Source organism: Lactuca virosa, chromosome 4, assembly GCF_052849685.1.
Source record: "Lactuca virosa cultivar CGN04683 chromosome 4, Lactuca_virosa_CGN04683_v6, whole genome shotgun sequence".
NCBI lineage: Eukaryota > Viridiplantae > Streptophyta > Magnoliopsida > Asterales > Asteraceae > Lactuca > Lactuca virosa.
The window spans coordinates 313981648-313996764 of record NC_136429.1 but is presented as its reverse complement, the minus strand read 5'-3'; the positions used below and the strand labels follow the sequence as shown (position 1 = coordinate 313996764).

General features: G+C 34.8%; 2 protein-coding genes across 2 annotated transcripts; one reads left to right on the top strand and one right to left on the bottom strand.

Moving 5' to 3' along the window:
• Positions 1-831: 831 nt before the first annotated feature.
• On the top strand, positions 832-5972 carry LOC145108488 (pre-mRNA-splicing factor SLU7-like). Its single transcript, XM_079045516.1, has 10 exons — positions 832-971; positions 2001-2164; positions 2259-2371; positions 2453-2866; positions 3609-3744; positions 3836-4135; positions 5107-5323; positions 5401-5504; positions 5610-5678; positions 5774-5972. The coding sequence occupies exons 1-10, from the start codon at positions 956-958 to the stop codon at positions 5849-5851; spliced, it is 1611 nt and encodes a 536-aa protein (XP_078901642.1). The 5' UTR covers positions 832-955; the 3' UTR covers positions 5852-5972.
• A 3484-nt stretch (positions 5973-9456) lies between these two features.
• LOC145106065 (uncharacterized) lies at positions 9457-11177 on the bottom strand. The gene is made up of 4 exons (XM_079043116.1): positions 10686-11177; positions 10139-10605; positions 9597-9750; positions 9457-9480 (listed from the first exon to the last, which is right to left on the bottom strand). Exons 1-4 carry the CDS (start codon positions 11175-11177, stop codon positions 9457-9459), a joined length of 1137 nt encoding a protein of 378 aa, XP_078899242.1.
• Positions 11178-15117: the final 3940 nt, after the last annotated feature.

The window sequence follows — 15117 nt, the reverse complement described above, 5'->3', positions numbered from 1 at the left end:
GTATAATACACACACAGATAAAGATAAAGAGAGAGAGAGAGGGGGAGGGTTAATAGCTTTCTTAAAACTTTTTGTTTTTTTATTAAATGACATGGCAATGAGTAACCAGGTTACCCCTTTATATCTTACAAAATGGCCAAATAGACCCGACAAAATGTACTTTATTCCATTAAAAACATGAAACTAAATTAAGGGACTGATTCGACCAAAAACCAAAACATTGTCGGGCTACAATGTCATTTTCCCATATATTAAGAACAAATTATTAAATGACATGGCAATGAGTAACCATGTCACCCCTTCATATCTTACAAAATGGCCAAATAGACCCGACAAAATGTACTTTATTCCCTTAAAAACATGAAACTAAATTAAGGGACTGATTCGACCAAAAACCAAAACATTGTCGGGCTACAATGTCATTTTCCCATATATTAAGAACAAATGATTAAATGACATGACAATGAGTAACCATGTTACCCCTTCATATCTTACAAAATGGCCAAAGAGACCCGATAAAATGTATATTATTCCTTTTAAAGACATGAAATTAAATTAAGAGACTAATTCGACTAAAAACCAAAACATTATAGGGCTATAATGTTATTTTCCCATATACTAAGAACGGATTCTACTAAATACTGAATTTACAGCATAATATTTTTTTCTTTGACGAGACTCGAATCCTCTGACTTCAAAGAGGGAAAACACGACACCACCTCGTACCGTTGGGCTAGAAAGATTTGATATTTTTTTTTTCATTTTAAAAACCACTTTAATATGAGTCGGTTAAATATATTTAAAGGTCGAGATAACTTCTCATCCATAACCCTGCGACACACAAAATAACCCCAAGTGCGATCAGCGTCATCGTCCTCTGAAATCAAATCAGAGTCGTATTATTATCAGAATCTAACTTCCAATTTCTAGGTTTTGCTCCTGAACAAATTTCAACATGGCGACGGCATCAGGTGCGGATTTCGTACCCCCTTCTCAAATTATTTTACTCTTCCGTGTATCTTACGCTAATCGATTTATCCGAGATCGTTTCTTATTCGATGTGCTACGGTTAGGGTTAATATCGTGTGCTGTGTTGGGTTTCCCATGTTATAGAAATAGTTTGCCCTAATTGACCATGCTTGATATCGGATCTCATATTGAGCAGGAGATTCCGTTCATCTGTAGTTCAGTATTACCCCCTTCAGTTGTTGCCTATTATGCTCTTGTTTTACCTCTGCAAGATTTCTTTATATGTTCTTGATGGCATTTACATATTTCAAGAGTAGCCAGAACGATTTTCTTAAACCTAGTGCTACTCAAAGGTTGTAGTTTACATGTCCGAATGATTACATAAGGGACTCCTGTGATTGTTGCCGAGTCTCTTGTCATGGGTTAAAGAGGATGAGGAGTGATACTTGTAGCTCAATTATGAGAGGAATGAAGATTTAGAACTCATATTAAATATACATATCTTGGAACAAAAACTTGAGAGTAGTATACATTGACTGGGAAACCTAACTTGAGCTTAACAAATTGACTGGATTACACCTAGGTGTCACAAAATTGATTGATTGTGATCGAAAAAAAAAAAAAATAGAAATACAGATAACCACAAGTATCAGAACTTGAGAAGTGAGCTTTCCAATGACAGTAGAAACATTTTCTAGGTAACTTTGAGATATTGCAATATAACATTTAGTCGAAATCTTGAAATCTAATAGAGAGAGATTGATGTTATTATTAAAGGTTAAATAGAGAAAAGGAATATTATAATCTTCATTGCATTCATTGATTACATGGAAACAAAAACCTGCTTTCCACATGGCATTCCTTGTGTTGTGGAGTGATGCATATCATTCCCACTTCCATTACTAGAAATTTAGAATGTCCTTTCTCTGTTTTCAACTTTCTTGATAATTTTGCCATTAATTACCAGTTAGAATCTCTTTAATTCAAGAACAAGTTTCTCACCAATCACACCATCTTCATTTTTATTGCAGTGGCTTTCAAATCCAGGGAGGATCACAGGAAACAGATGGAACTTGAAGAAGCCCGAAAAGCTGGGCTTGCTCCTGCAGAAGTTGATGAAGATGGAAAAGAAATTAATCCACATATTCCTCAGTATATGTCATCTGCTCCTTGGTATCTCAATGCAGAGAGACCTGTATGCCTTTTTCTATTTTCTTTTTCTTACATTCTCATTAATCATGTTTGCCATATATAACTAAAAGTAAAACTATCTTTTTTTGTGTTCTCAGAGTTTAAAACATCAAAGGAAATGGAAGTCAGATCCCAATTACACAAAGTCATGGTATGACAGAGGAGCAAAAATATACCAAGCTGATAAATACAGAAAGGGTGCATGTGAAAAGTAAGCAAACTTTCTTTTACTTTTCTAGTTTTTATAACTTGTTTTTTAGAAAAGGTTTCTAAATTTGTTAATTGTTTTCAGCTGTGGAGCAATGACACACACAACCAAAACATGCATGGAGAGGCCACGTAAGCTAGGGGCAAAATGGACAAGTAAAAACATAGCACCTGATGAGAAAATAGAGACATTTGAGCTTGATTATGATGGGAAAAGGGACAGGTGGAATGGGTATGATGCAGCATCTTATGCTCATGTGATTGAAAGATATGAAGCTCGTGATGAAGCTAGAAAGAAATTCTTGAAAGATCAACAACTTAAGAAGTTAGAGGAAAAGGGTAACACTCAAAATGTGGAAGAAGCTGTTAGTGATGATGAAGATAATGAAGATGCATTGAAAGTTGATGAAGCCAAAGTTGATGAGAGTAAGCAGATGGATTTTGCAAAGGTGGAAAAACGTGTCAGGACTACAGGTGGTGGTAGCACGGGTACTGTTAGGTGAGTCCATTTTTCTCTTTGGATTTTGTCTAATTCGTGTGAATTTTGTGTAAATTAAGGCTATGCTTGGCGTACTAGCTGAAAGTTAGCTGTTAGCTGAAAAACTAGCTGATAGCTGAAAAGTTAGCTGGTAAAAACTGACGTTTGGGTTGTGTTTGGCCAGATAAGCTAGCTTATTTTTCGAGCTTTTTAGGTTGTCATGTTTGGTAATCCTAAAAGTAGCATATAAGCTAGCTTTTTACAAAGCTACTTTGACTAGCTTTTTAGGAGCTTTTCCAAATATACCCTTTAGTTAATTATAGAAAACATATTCTTTTAAATGCCCTTTTATGTCATTTTATATCTTTCAGCTACTTTTACCAAAAGTCATTTTTTACCAGCTAACTTTTCAGCTATCAGCTAGCTTTTTATTTACTAGCTAGCTTTTCAACTAGTACGCCAAACATAGCCTTGGTAATAGTAGCTGATAAGTTAGCTGAAAGATATAAAATGACATAAAAGGGCATTTAAAAGAATATGTTTTCTATAGTTAATTAAAGGGTATATTTGGAAAATTTTAAAAAGCTCCTAAAAAGGGTAGTCTAAGTAGCTTTTTAAAAAGCTACTTTTTGGCTTGCCAAACATGACAACTTAAAAAAAAGCTTGAAAAATAAGCTCCTAAGCATAGCCTAAATGTAATAAAAGCTCAGAATAAGATTATAATAACATCAAAGATTTTACATTAATAATTATTTTTATTTAGGAATCTGCGAATTCGAGAAGATACAGCAAAATACCTTTTGAATCTTGATGTAAACTCTGCACATTATGATCCGAAAACTCGATCCATGCGTGAGGATCCACTTCCAGATATGGATCCAAATGAGAAGTTCTATGCTGTGAGTAATAAATAACCTTTATTGATTTATCTTTTTTTTTTTCTTAATATTTTCTCAAAAATTAATATTATTATATGTTGTTGAATTGCAGGGGGATAATCAGAATAGAGTAAGTGGACAAGCATTGGAGTTCAAGCAACTGAACATACATGCATGGGAAGCATTTGAGAAGGGCAATGATGTCCATATGCAAGCTGCTCCTTCACAAGCTGAATTGCTGTATAAGAATTTTAAAGTTAATAAAGAGAAGCTGAAATCTCAAGTGAAGGAGACAATTGTTGAGAAATATGGGAATGCAGCTGCTGACGAGGCGCTTCCAAGAGAGCTTTTATTGGGTCAAAGTGAAAGAGAAGTTGAATATGATCGTGCTGGAAGAATCATCAAAGGCCAGGTATTTTTTTAGTGTAAATTTATTTGGGTTTTAATGAGCTTTTAATACTATGCTCAGTGAAATGTTATTTCTAGGGTTAATCTCATAAAAGACCTTATATTTTGTTTTTTTTCCGGATCAAACCTCAAATTTATTATTTGCCTGAAAAAGACCTTGTATTTTTCATTTTTTCCGATCTGGTCCTTTTAGTTGAGGGTTTATTTGGATGCAATTAGAAGGTTGAGGGTTTTTTTTTTTTTCGGAAAAAAAGAAGACAAAGTTGAGGGTTTTTTTCGAAAAAAATGCAATGTTTTTTTCAGACAGAAAATAAAGTTGAGGTTTAATCCGGAAAAAACACTAAATATAAGGTCTTTTATGAGATTAACTCTTATTTTTACTGTAACTTATTTGGAAATAACCATTTTAATTTTAGTAATTTTTAATCAACTAAATCTTTTTAGTTACATTACATTTTTAGTCCTTGAATATAGCTGTTTTTTTTGGTCCCTGAAATCATTCTCTTGCAATTTTGGTCCTTATTTGTGGTTTTTATAAGGCTTTTGGTCTATTTTCCAAAGAAAATGGTTATATTTTTGGGTCCAAAGTTGCAAAGGTCAAAGTCAGCTACCAAAAATAGTAATTTTCCTTGGAACAGGGACCAAAAATGTTATAAGAATCTCAAACAAGGACCAAAATTGCAGTTATCAGCTATACTCAGGGACCAAAAATGCAATTTACTCTTTAATTTATATATATTTCTTTAATTAAATTCCAATTTTATTCTTTGAAAATAAGTATTAAACTATACAATATTATTTCATTATAACTTAGTTGGGTTTTAATGAGCTTCTATTTTTTTATCTTGATAAAAAAAAAAAAAAAGTAATTTATACAATAGAATGAAAAGCATAGTTTGTATTTAAATATAATATAAAAAAAAGGAAACATGCCAACATTCCATTTCATTGATACAATATATTATAAATTTTCAGGAAATGGCTCTTCCTAAGAGCAAATACGAAGAGGATGTTTACATCAATAACCACACATGCGTTTGGGGGTCTTGGTGGAAAGGCCATCAATGGGGTTACAAGTGCTGTAAGCAGTTTATTAGAAACAGTTACTGCACAGGTGCTGCTGGTATTGAAGCTGCTGAAGCTGCATCCGATCTCATGAAAGCCAACATCGCACGCAAAGAGGCCACACAAGGTTTTACTTTTTAAAAAAAATAAAAAATTATTATTACTACTTCCTAACAATGTATGTGTTTGTGTCTGTTTTATCAGAAGTTGTTGCCCCAACCGAGGAGAAGCAGCTTGCAACTTGGGGAACCGATATACCCGATGACTTGGTTTTGGACCAAGCCAAACTCTCAGAAGCACTTAAGAAGGTAAACATTTTTCCTTTTCAACCCTTATGCTTCTCCTTTTTGCAAACTTTACCCCATTTTCATATGATATATATTTAAAATGGATTTCTACTACTGTAAATGTAGGAGGACAAGAGGCGGAGAGAAGAGAAGGATGAAAGAAAGCGAAAATATAATGTTAAGTGGAACGATGAGGTGTGTAAAGTGTAAACTAAACTTTCATCTTTTTTTACTCTTTTTCATTTTCATTTTCGTCTTTATTTAATTATATTTATAAATTTGGGTTTCAGGTGACGGCTGAAGATATGGAGGCCTACAGAATGAAGAAGGTCCTCCATGACGATCCGATGAAGGACTTCCTAAACTAAACTACTAGATTTTTCCTCTGTATTGTATAATAAGTATTGATAAAGTAAGTGCTGAATGGATAATGGATGTCCGGATATGATGTACAATGTTATATTTCAACAAGTGTGCTGTTTTACATTATTGTTTAATCTCTATTTGTAATTAGATTATTTGTGTCTTTTTTATTTTAATCATTTTATCAAAATGATTGATTAATTAAAAACCGAAATAGAAATCTAAACCTAAACCAAAAAAACTAGTCAACTGTTTTTCAAAATCATCAGACTTCATGATTAATTTCCAAAATAAGGTTAATGCTTGACATAATCATTCCGATAGATTAAAAAGAAAAAACAAAAGATATTAATTCTAGAGTTTAAACAAACATCATAGATTAACATAAGTAAAAAAAAAGTTCACAATCTTGTAGTTTTGTAAAATCTACAAAAATAATGAAACATTCATCAACTTCGATTGTTGGTTGCTACGATACTAAATCCTTGATGCATACATTTTGAAATAGTAATGCATTTATAATAATTATTATAATTCATATGCAAACAATATTATACATGACAAACTTATAAAATTAATTACTAGAATAACAAGGCGTTATCAAAATGCTAAACAAATCTTGTTTTCCAAGGGTTTGTTTGATTTCTACTTCTAATTCTGCCTTCTTCATTTGTTTCGTTGTAATACATAGCTTCTCAAATTCCCTCTTTTCTAAACATTTTAGCATTCTTGTTTTGGTTCTTGTGAGCTCTTCCAAAATTTTGTTTTCATTCTAGTTTATGAATGCCTACTAGGTGTTTGACGTTTTGTTCCTTTTAATACCACACTTTTTATTGAATGCTCAAGCATGCCAAGTCTTCTAGTTGGAAACACTTTTATGAATTCTTACAATATTTGTTCCTCAAATGTATGTTTTGTTCCTTGAAGGTTAGAACTACATATATATAGTATGATTATATTAACCGATCCATAGTCATAAGCACGCCCTTTTAATGGTTTATGTGATCTACATAGTATTATAAATTCTTCTGTATTGAGATTGGATAGCCTTATTGAGATTGTAAACTCCATGGTAATCTTTTTATTGTTGGAAAAGGAGTTTATTCATATGAGGGTTTTAATTATGCAACTTTATGTTTATTAATTAAGGTTGATTTTCGAAAGCTAATTTATTTTCAACTTAGTCTCTTTATTTATCTTCTCTTTGTTGTAGCTTGTTAAACTTCCTTGCTCTCCAAATGTTGATGACATATTGAGGTTGTATTTGGAGCATCGATCGAAACACGAGTACTTTCCTAAAGAACTAGACACTCTTTTTATTTTTCGTAATTAGTTGATATCATTAGTGAAATCGATTTTGTTATGCTATTTATAATACGATTTTAACGATGGATCAATTATTTTATTATTTATATATTTTGAATTTGATGAGGAATTTGACTTTAAATGATTTATGTTTAATTTGGATTTTGTATGTCATTTTGTATATCTTTTTTAAAATTATTTAGCAACTTTATTCGGATATTTTATCAACTGAAACATTGAAACATTTTATTCAACCCAAAACAGAACAAAAACTTAAAATTATCATATTCAACATTTAACACACTTAGTCAGATACGTAATAAAACAACATGGTTTCATTCAGAAACAAATTCAGACCCAATTAGGCTTTTACTCTCACTCATATCTAACTCACCCATCAGCTATCAAACAACCCCAAAGTATGAAATGAATCTTGAACACGACCTATGGTGCCGAAAGAGGAGTCCAAAACAACCGTAGAAACCGGCATCACAAGCACATTTGAGCCTATCATTTGAAGAGCGGGATATCTTTTTTTTTTGTTCCTTCCATTATTCCAAGATATCAAAACTTTAATCACTTTGTTCACACTCATCTTGCATATATTTTCCAACTTATTCTTCCTCTCCCTAGTTTCCAATGTGCCCTTTTTCCATTTTATATCTTAAGGACGAAAGTTGTTGAATATTCATAATCTTCTAAAAACTTTCATTCTTACAATAACGAATCGGGTTAATGACTTATAAAGGTAACATAGTTTAGGTTTTATTCACATTTTTTTTTGTAACCATGACCATTAAACTTGTTTGGACTCTTCACAATACATCTTTATGACCGATTATTGTAGGGTTTTGCTATGTTGGCAACTTGGCATTATATGTGGCATATTTAACACTAAAACTATTACCCCTTCACACGATGCTGGATGTATACAAAGTTTGCCATATGTCACACCCCTAAACCAGAACAGCGGAAACGTCTGGGGGTAGATGCCTTCATTTTGTAGTATCATAACAACTAAATATGAATGAAACATAGCAACCAAACATCATACATTACAATATATCAACATTCATTGTTTTACAAATTGTACTTGTTTATCCATTACACAAAAATAGCATAAAATATGGTTGCTCAAAAGGTAGTAAAATAATCCAGATCCAAGGCTCGAGTACCTGTTCACTGAGTCCCTGAGAATACAAGTCGTTTTGAAAAGCGTCAACATAAAATATTGGTGAGTTCATAAGCATATTTGTAAGAAAACGTTGTAATATTTTTACTCATAGTAAGTCGTAAAAACCCCAGAAAATCCAATATTTTCTCTAAAAAGTAGTTTGTGAGTCTCGTTCCCAAAATCATGTATAATTGCATGCGTGAATCTTTGTTTTCCTTTATTTGTATTTGAAAAGAGTGAGTTCCCATAAAATCCTATATTTTCTGTGTATAATGAGTTGTGGTCTTAAAACCCTAAGACCCGAGTGGTGAAAATTAGTTTATAAAATAGATGAAGCATAGTTTTGTATTTTATAGGGTTTAGGTCAAAATTGGTCGCTTAACTTTCCGATTTGTTCTATTTTGGTCACTTAACTATGTTTAAGTTGTAAAAGGTCATGTAACTTTCTATTTTGTTCTTAAATGGTCACTGTAACGGGGAGTAGCCTGTAAACTGATGACTTGGCTTTCTCAGTCGGTATATTTAAGTTAGGTGGGTCTGGTACTTTGTAAACACATCATTTAGGCGCCAAATAAAGAGATTGGCGCCATGTCGTCTTCTTCCTCGTGGAGCAACAATAGAGCATCGTTCAATCTTCGAGATTTGTGTGATTGCACGAAGAAACTTAAAACACTCACTAGCTGGACCAAAGATAACCCAGGGAGAAGGTTCGAAGCTTTCCCTAATTCTATGGTAAGTCCCTGTAATCAAAAGTCTTCATTTCTTTCCCTAAAAATCTAAATTTTGTTTTTGATTTGTAGATACCAAAGTTGGATTGTGGTTACTTTCAGTGGGTAGACCCGAAATTAACTCCTTGGTATCGTCGATTGTTATACAACGTTCATGAAAAGGTGTTGGCTCATGAAGAAATGATAGAAAAACAGAAATTGTTGGTTGAGGAAATGGAGAAAGAACTCAAAAGGTACAAGTCAAAGATGCAGAAATATAAAGACAAAAACAAAGATTTGAACAAGCAGTTGACTGTGCATAAGTCTAGGGATGGAAAAGGTTGTTGTTTGGTACTTGGTTTGGTATTTGTGTTGTTAGTCATGCTATTTTATAAGTAAAAGATGGTCTTTTGTAATGGTGAAATTATAATGGGTTCTTTTCTTTATGCTGTCATGTGGTGATGTTGTTAAAGACATGTTTGGAAATGTTTTTCTGCAAGATTTTTTGTTGTGGCCCTTTTCCTTGCAAATGCTACATGTGATAACAGTACCCTGCTTACTCACTGAATGCTTCCCAAGTCTTTCTTCTCTTTCAGATATGCCCCTTTTTCTTTTAATTGTTGGTCTCCCAGGCATGCGTCTTTTCTTGGGTGGCAATGGTGGTATATACGAAGTCATCGGCCACATTGCACTTCCGTTGATAGGATTTATGTTATACCTATAAGCATTACGAAACATGTCTTTCTTAAACCACAAAGAAACATAGTCTTCTACATTTAGGTTAAGATATGTCAATGCTGCAACACCATGCACACAAGGCATTCCAGTTAGTTGCCATCCTCTACATGTGCAAGTCCTTTTCTCTAGATCAACACTATACGCTTCATTTCCATTTCTAGCTTCAAACTATTGGAATCCACTTACACACACTCGCCAAAACCTGTTACAAAAAAACCCATAAAAAAAAAACTTCCATAACAATAGCAGCCAAACAACCCATCCACAGTTTACCAAAACTAACCAATTAAAACAGCTACAACCTCACATTTAGTTGTTGCATGTCAAGTCAAAGCAATTTGAAAAGGCTATGTCAAATGGAAGGGTACCTTTGTTCCTCTTTAAGTTCATCCAGTTTATCCTTGATTGAAGGGCATACTTCTTCCTCCCATTTTCTTCCTTTAAGCTTCATCTTAAAGGACCTGTCCATGACAAACAACCGTATCTCTTCCAGCATTGTAATTATTTGCCTCCTTCGACTATGTATCAATGCACCATTAAAACTCTCAGACACTCCGTTTTCTACCGCATCACATGCCATATCCAACTTAAAGAAGGCTTGTGACCAAGTTTTAGGATCCTTTTCCATTAAATACTCGTATGCATGTACACTAACTTCCTTGATTTGGTTCATGAAAAAAGTGAAGGATTGTTCTGTTGTGGACTTGGATGCCTTCCAAAAGATTTTCTTGTAGAATTGACCTTTGAACCTTTTTAGGAAGTTCGCGTATATATGTCTCGCACATTGGCGATGTTCTACATGTGGTATCAATTCTTTCACAGCTTCCATAAGCCCCTAGTAAAACATTACAAAAATTAGTTTAAAAAGTATAAAGTATAATATCATGTCAAATGTAAATAGGAATAAACTCATACCTTATGTTGGTCAGATATGATTGTTATTCCATTACCAGTTCCAGTTACCATCCCTAAGGCTTCCATCAACAATTCTAAAAACCATTTCCGAGTCTCCTTGTTTTCAACCATGCAAACAGCCCATGCAATCGGGTATATATGATTGTTTGCATCACGACCAACCGCTGATAGTAACTCCCCTTGGCAAACACCCTTCAAAAAACACCCATCAAGATTAATCACTCTTCTGTAACTCTCTATCCACCCATCTTTCACACTTTTGAAACAAACATAGAAACGGTTGAAGTAATTCTTTCCATCTGACATGTGATTAACATCTAATCTAACTGTTGATCCTGGATTGGATCTCCTTAACTCCTCTGCATAGCTCCATAATTTTGCGTAATGGTCTTCTAAACAACCTTCAAGCTCTTGTAGAGCAGCTTTCTTGGCTCTTTTGCACTGCCCCATACTCGCCTTCAAATTATACGTTTGTAGAATGTCAATTACCATATCACGACAACTCAAGTTTGGGTTCTCTAGGATTTTTCTTTCATAATTTTTTGCAATCCACTTGTAAGTTACTAGCGATCCACCATGGAAAATCCTTGCACAAGTATGATTTTCATTCAAGGTTTTAATCTGAAAAGTTCGTTCTTTGGACATCCAAGATGCCCACAACCGAAATGGACAACCATTCTGTTCTTTTGATCGTCACCCACAACGCACAATAACTCGCTGTTTATCATTAGTGACAAAATGTAAATCATATCCATTTGCCACCGAGTAGTCTGTAAGCAAGGTTCTTAGTTGTTCTTTGTCTTCAAAACACATGCCGCAAATAGGTTTCATTTCCTTCCAATCCACTGTGGGGTTATATGAAGGAACACTTTTACTTGTTAAATTTCCTTCACCATTTGTATATGCAGGCAAGACATTCAAGAATGGATCCTCATGGATTCTCCTGGTTTCTATATTCTCCTGATCAATTTCATGTTCCATAGGGGAATCAGCAAGTAAACCATCTTCTTCATCATCCTCTTCATACTCAAACTCATCATCCTCCTCATCTTCTTCATAATCATGGTCACCATCCTCCCCATCACTCCCATGAAGTTCATCATGTCTGAAATCAATTTCATAAAGATGAATAATTTCCTCTGCAATCCAATCTAGTACATCATAGTCATGATCATCAACATAGATAGAAATTTGACCACCATGAAGACGTGCCTCAGAAATTTGACCACCATGAAATTTGACCACCGGTTACAGTGACCATTTAAGAACAAAATAGAAAGTTACATGACCTTTTAAAACTTAAACATAGTTAAGTGCCCAAAATAGAACAAATCAGAAAGTTAAGTGACCAACTTTTACCTAAACCCTATTTTATAAGAACTAGTAGAGTGCATATTCCTCGTAAATTCAAATAGTGTTGTTATTCTCTATGTGAGTCGTTACAACCATACTAATGTGACGAGAGCGCCCGCCTTGACGTTCTTCAGGCGTCAGTTTCTAAAGATAATTGTCACCCTAGACTGGCCTGTCTAGCTGTAGCGAGCAGCTCAGGTGTAGGGGTGTCAACCCTGTATAGATCTATACACAATATCCCGCTCTCCCTCCAGGAGACTCTCGTTATAACTACATAACTTACAATGTACACTAGGTAGGTACGAGTGAAGGAGTACCCCACAAGAGCCTTAACAGAATTTACGCAAATATTGAATCCCATTATTTAATGTTATAAATAATGTTACTAGTGTATACTTACGACTGCCATTCATGACACACAACTTTCGTGTCATGAAATAAGTTTAGTTCACCAATTTGGTAGATTTATTTATAAAATTCTTCTTATAAATATTTAAGATTGGAACTAAAATAAAATAACCCATTTTTACCATAAGTGTCAAAAATAGCACATTTTACTATAAGTGTCAAAAATAGCCCATTTTTACCATAAGTGTCAAAAATAGCCCATTTTTACCATAAGTGTCAAAAATAGCCCATTTTTACCATAAGTGTCAAAAATAGCCCATTTTGAGTGACATTTCCATATTTTTCCATTTTTCAAGACAAAAATTTGCTTTAACATTTTCTTAGACATATTTTTGTGATCTCGCAAATCAAGAAAATTATTTCTTTTCACTTAGTAACTTGTTTCCATTTTTGACAAACACCAAGATAAATGAAAACACATAAAGATAACTAAGCTCCAACAACTTGAGACTTAGCAAAATCTCAAGTTCTTGGAGTGTAAGCATGAAATATCCACATTTCATCACATATAAACAAACATACACACAAAAACATGCGAATATACAAAGATATTCACAAGACTAGACTTGTATCCTCCCCTAAAAGATAGAAATCTAGAAAATAAGGGGCATGAAGGTCACCTTGGGGCCTTTTTCGAAGTGAAGAAGGGAAAAGATGAAGGATTTTCGAGTCATAGATTGTGCCTTGAAGAGATCTCGAAATGATGGTTGTTCTAAGATCCATATTCACGAAAATTGAGTGTGAGAAGAAGATTTTTAGTGTAGACTTGGAACAAAACAAAGGAGTTTAACCAAAGACTTACCACGCTTATGATCTTTGAAGAAGGCTTCCTTGAAAGACACACATACTCACGAGTTTTAGAGAAAGAGATGAGAGAAAAATTGAGGGTTTGAGAGGAAATGAGAAGTGAGAATGAAAGTTGAAATGAATTGTGGGGTGGGGGGAATGGCTCTCGGCCGATTAAAGAGAGAGAGAGAGGGGAGAGAGAGATGCATGGAAGTATGTTGGACAACACTCAAGCCTAGATACATGCAAGGTAAGGAGCATTGTTACATGTGGTGCCAAAGTGAGGTGTCACTTGTATTAACCATCATTACTTTTTTTTATTTTTTTATTTTTTATTTTTATATAGATGGGACAACCGACCCAAGAGAACTCCTCGGCCCAAGGGGTGGCCTAAGAAAAGTAGCCCGATTTTCGGTTTGGCCCAATAAGGGTTCTCGGCCCATTAAAGCTTAATAGATGGTTTTTGGTTCAAAGGACTAATTTGAGAGGTTATCGGCCCATTAGGGCCCAATAAGATGGTCTTGGCACCAACTAGGGGTTTTGGGCCGAGGGAACTTGGACTAAGGCCCAAAGTTGAGTAGTCTTAGCTTATGGGATTAGGTTTTGGGCTTACACGAGGAGGTTTCGACTTGAATTACAATTTTTGGATGTATAAACCTAAATAGCATTGGAGTTGATTTATACCAAACAGAGTGTTACAAGGTTACACAAAGGGGTTTTCTTATACAAGGATAGAAACTTCAACCCTAATTTTCTGATTGTGACATCATCCCCCCGTTAGAGGGAATTTCGTCCCGAAATTTGATCTAAAGTAACTCTCAAGTAGTAGGGAAAAGATGTGGGTGCCTCAGTTTCGTCTAGTCTCTTCGTTCCTAGGAGAATTTAGGTATTCGTTTAGCGTTTTGGTGGACCTTCGCTATTGGCGTTGACCTTGCTCCTTTGGTTTCCCGGTCCATTACTTCTATGAGTTCTTCGATGAAATGGAGGTATTCATTCCCTTTAATTATGTCAACCGAGACAATGAGAGTTTCATCGGATAAGCAATTATTTTAGATTGGATGCATGAATGACAGGGTGTACATGGCCGGGTTCAAACAGTAGTGTTTATGAGCCATTGGACTAATTTTAGCAAGGATTTTCAAAGGTCCGGTGTGCTTTGGGTTCAATTTTCTATGCTTTTCCAAAGCGTATTATCTATTTCCAAATGGGGCTCTTAGTAGTACACGATTACTCGCCTGGGGTTCCAAGAGCTTCTGTCGTTTTACTTGCATAGTTTTTTTTGCTCACTTCTGAGGGCAGGTCGAGTAGGTCTTCGATTCGGGATAGGGGATATCGATTCTTGAGGGTGGGTTCTATTCGATTCTTAGTAGTTAGTGGTCCTATGGACAATTAGCCTTTCCTCCTTATAAGTTGGATGGTTGTTATCTGAGGTTCAAGTCTTGGCCTGATAACTCTCATACTTACTGGATCGTTCCATCGACCGGGCACTTTCGGTGTTTATGCTGGTGCTAGGTGGCATTGGGGATTTGGCTATGGGAATGGTTCCATGAGGCGAGTTGATTCTGAACTCAACTTGGCATATAAGTGATATTTCCGAAAGATCTTCTGGGATCCACTTTGGAAAGGTTATAAATCTCTAGGTTATCTTCGGTGTCCTTTACTTCTTGTTTCTTATCTCCACTGTAGGCTAGGAAAGAGCGTGGTATTTCTTACATAGGTACTTAGGAGTCTAGATGCCAGGGACGATTCGGGGATTTGTCGTTATTAGTTGTAAGGGTTTCGTTAATCGATTGGTTAAGGTGAAAGGTCTCTTTGTGGCACATGAATTCTGCATGGTGAGGATCAAGCCAGCTCATGCCACATGACGCTGTTGGGTCCCTTGTTG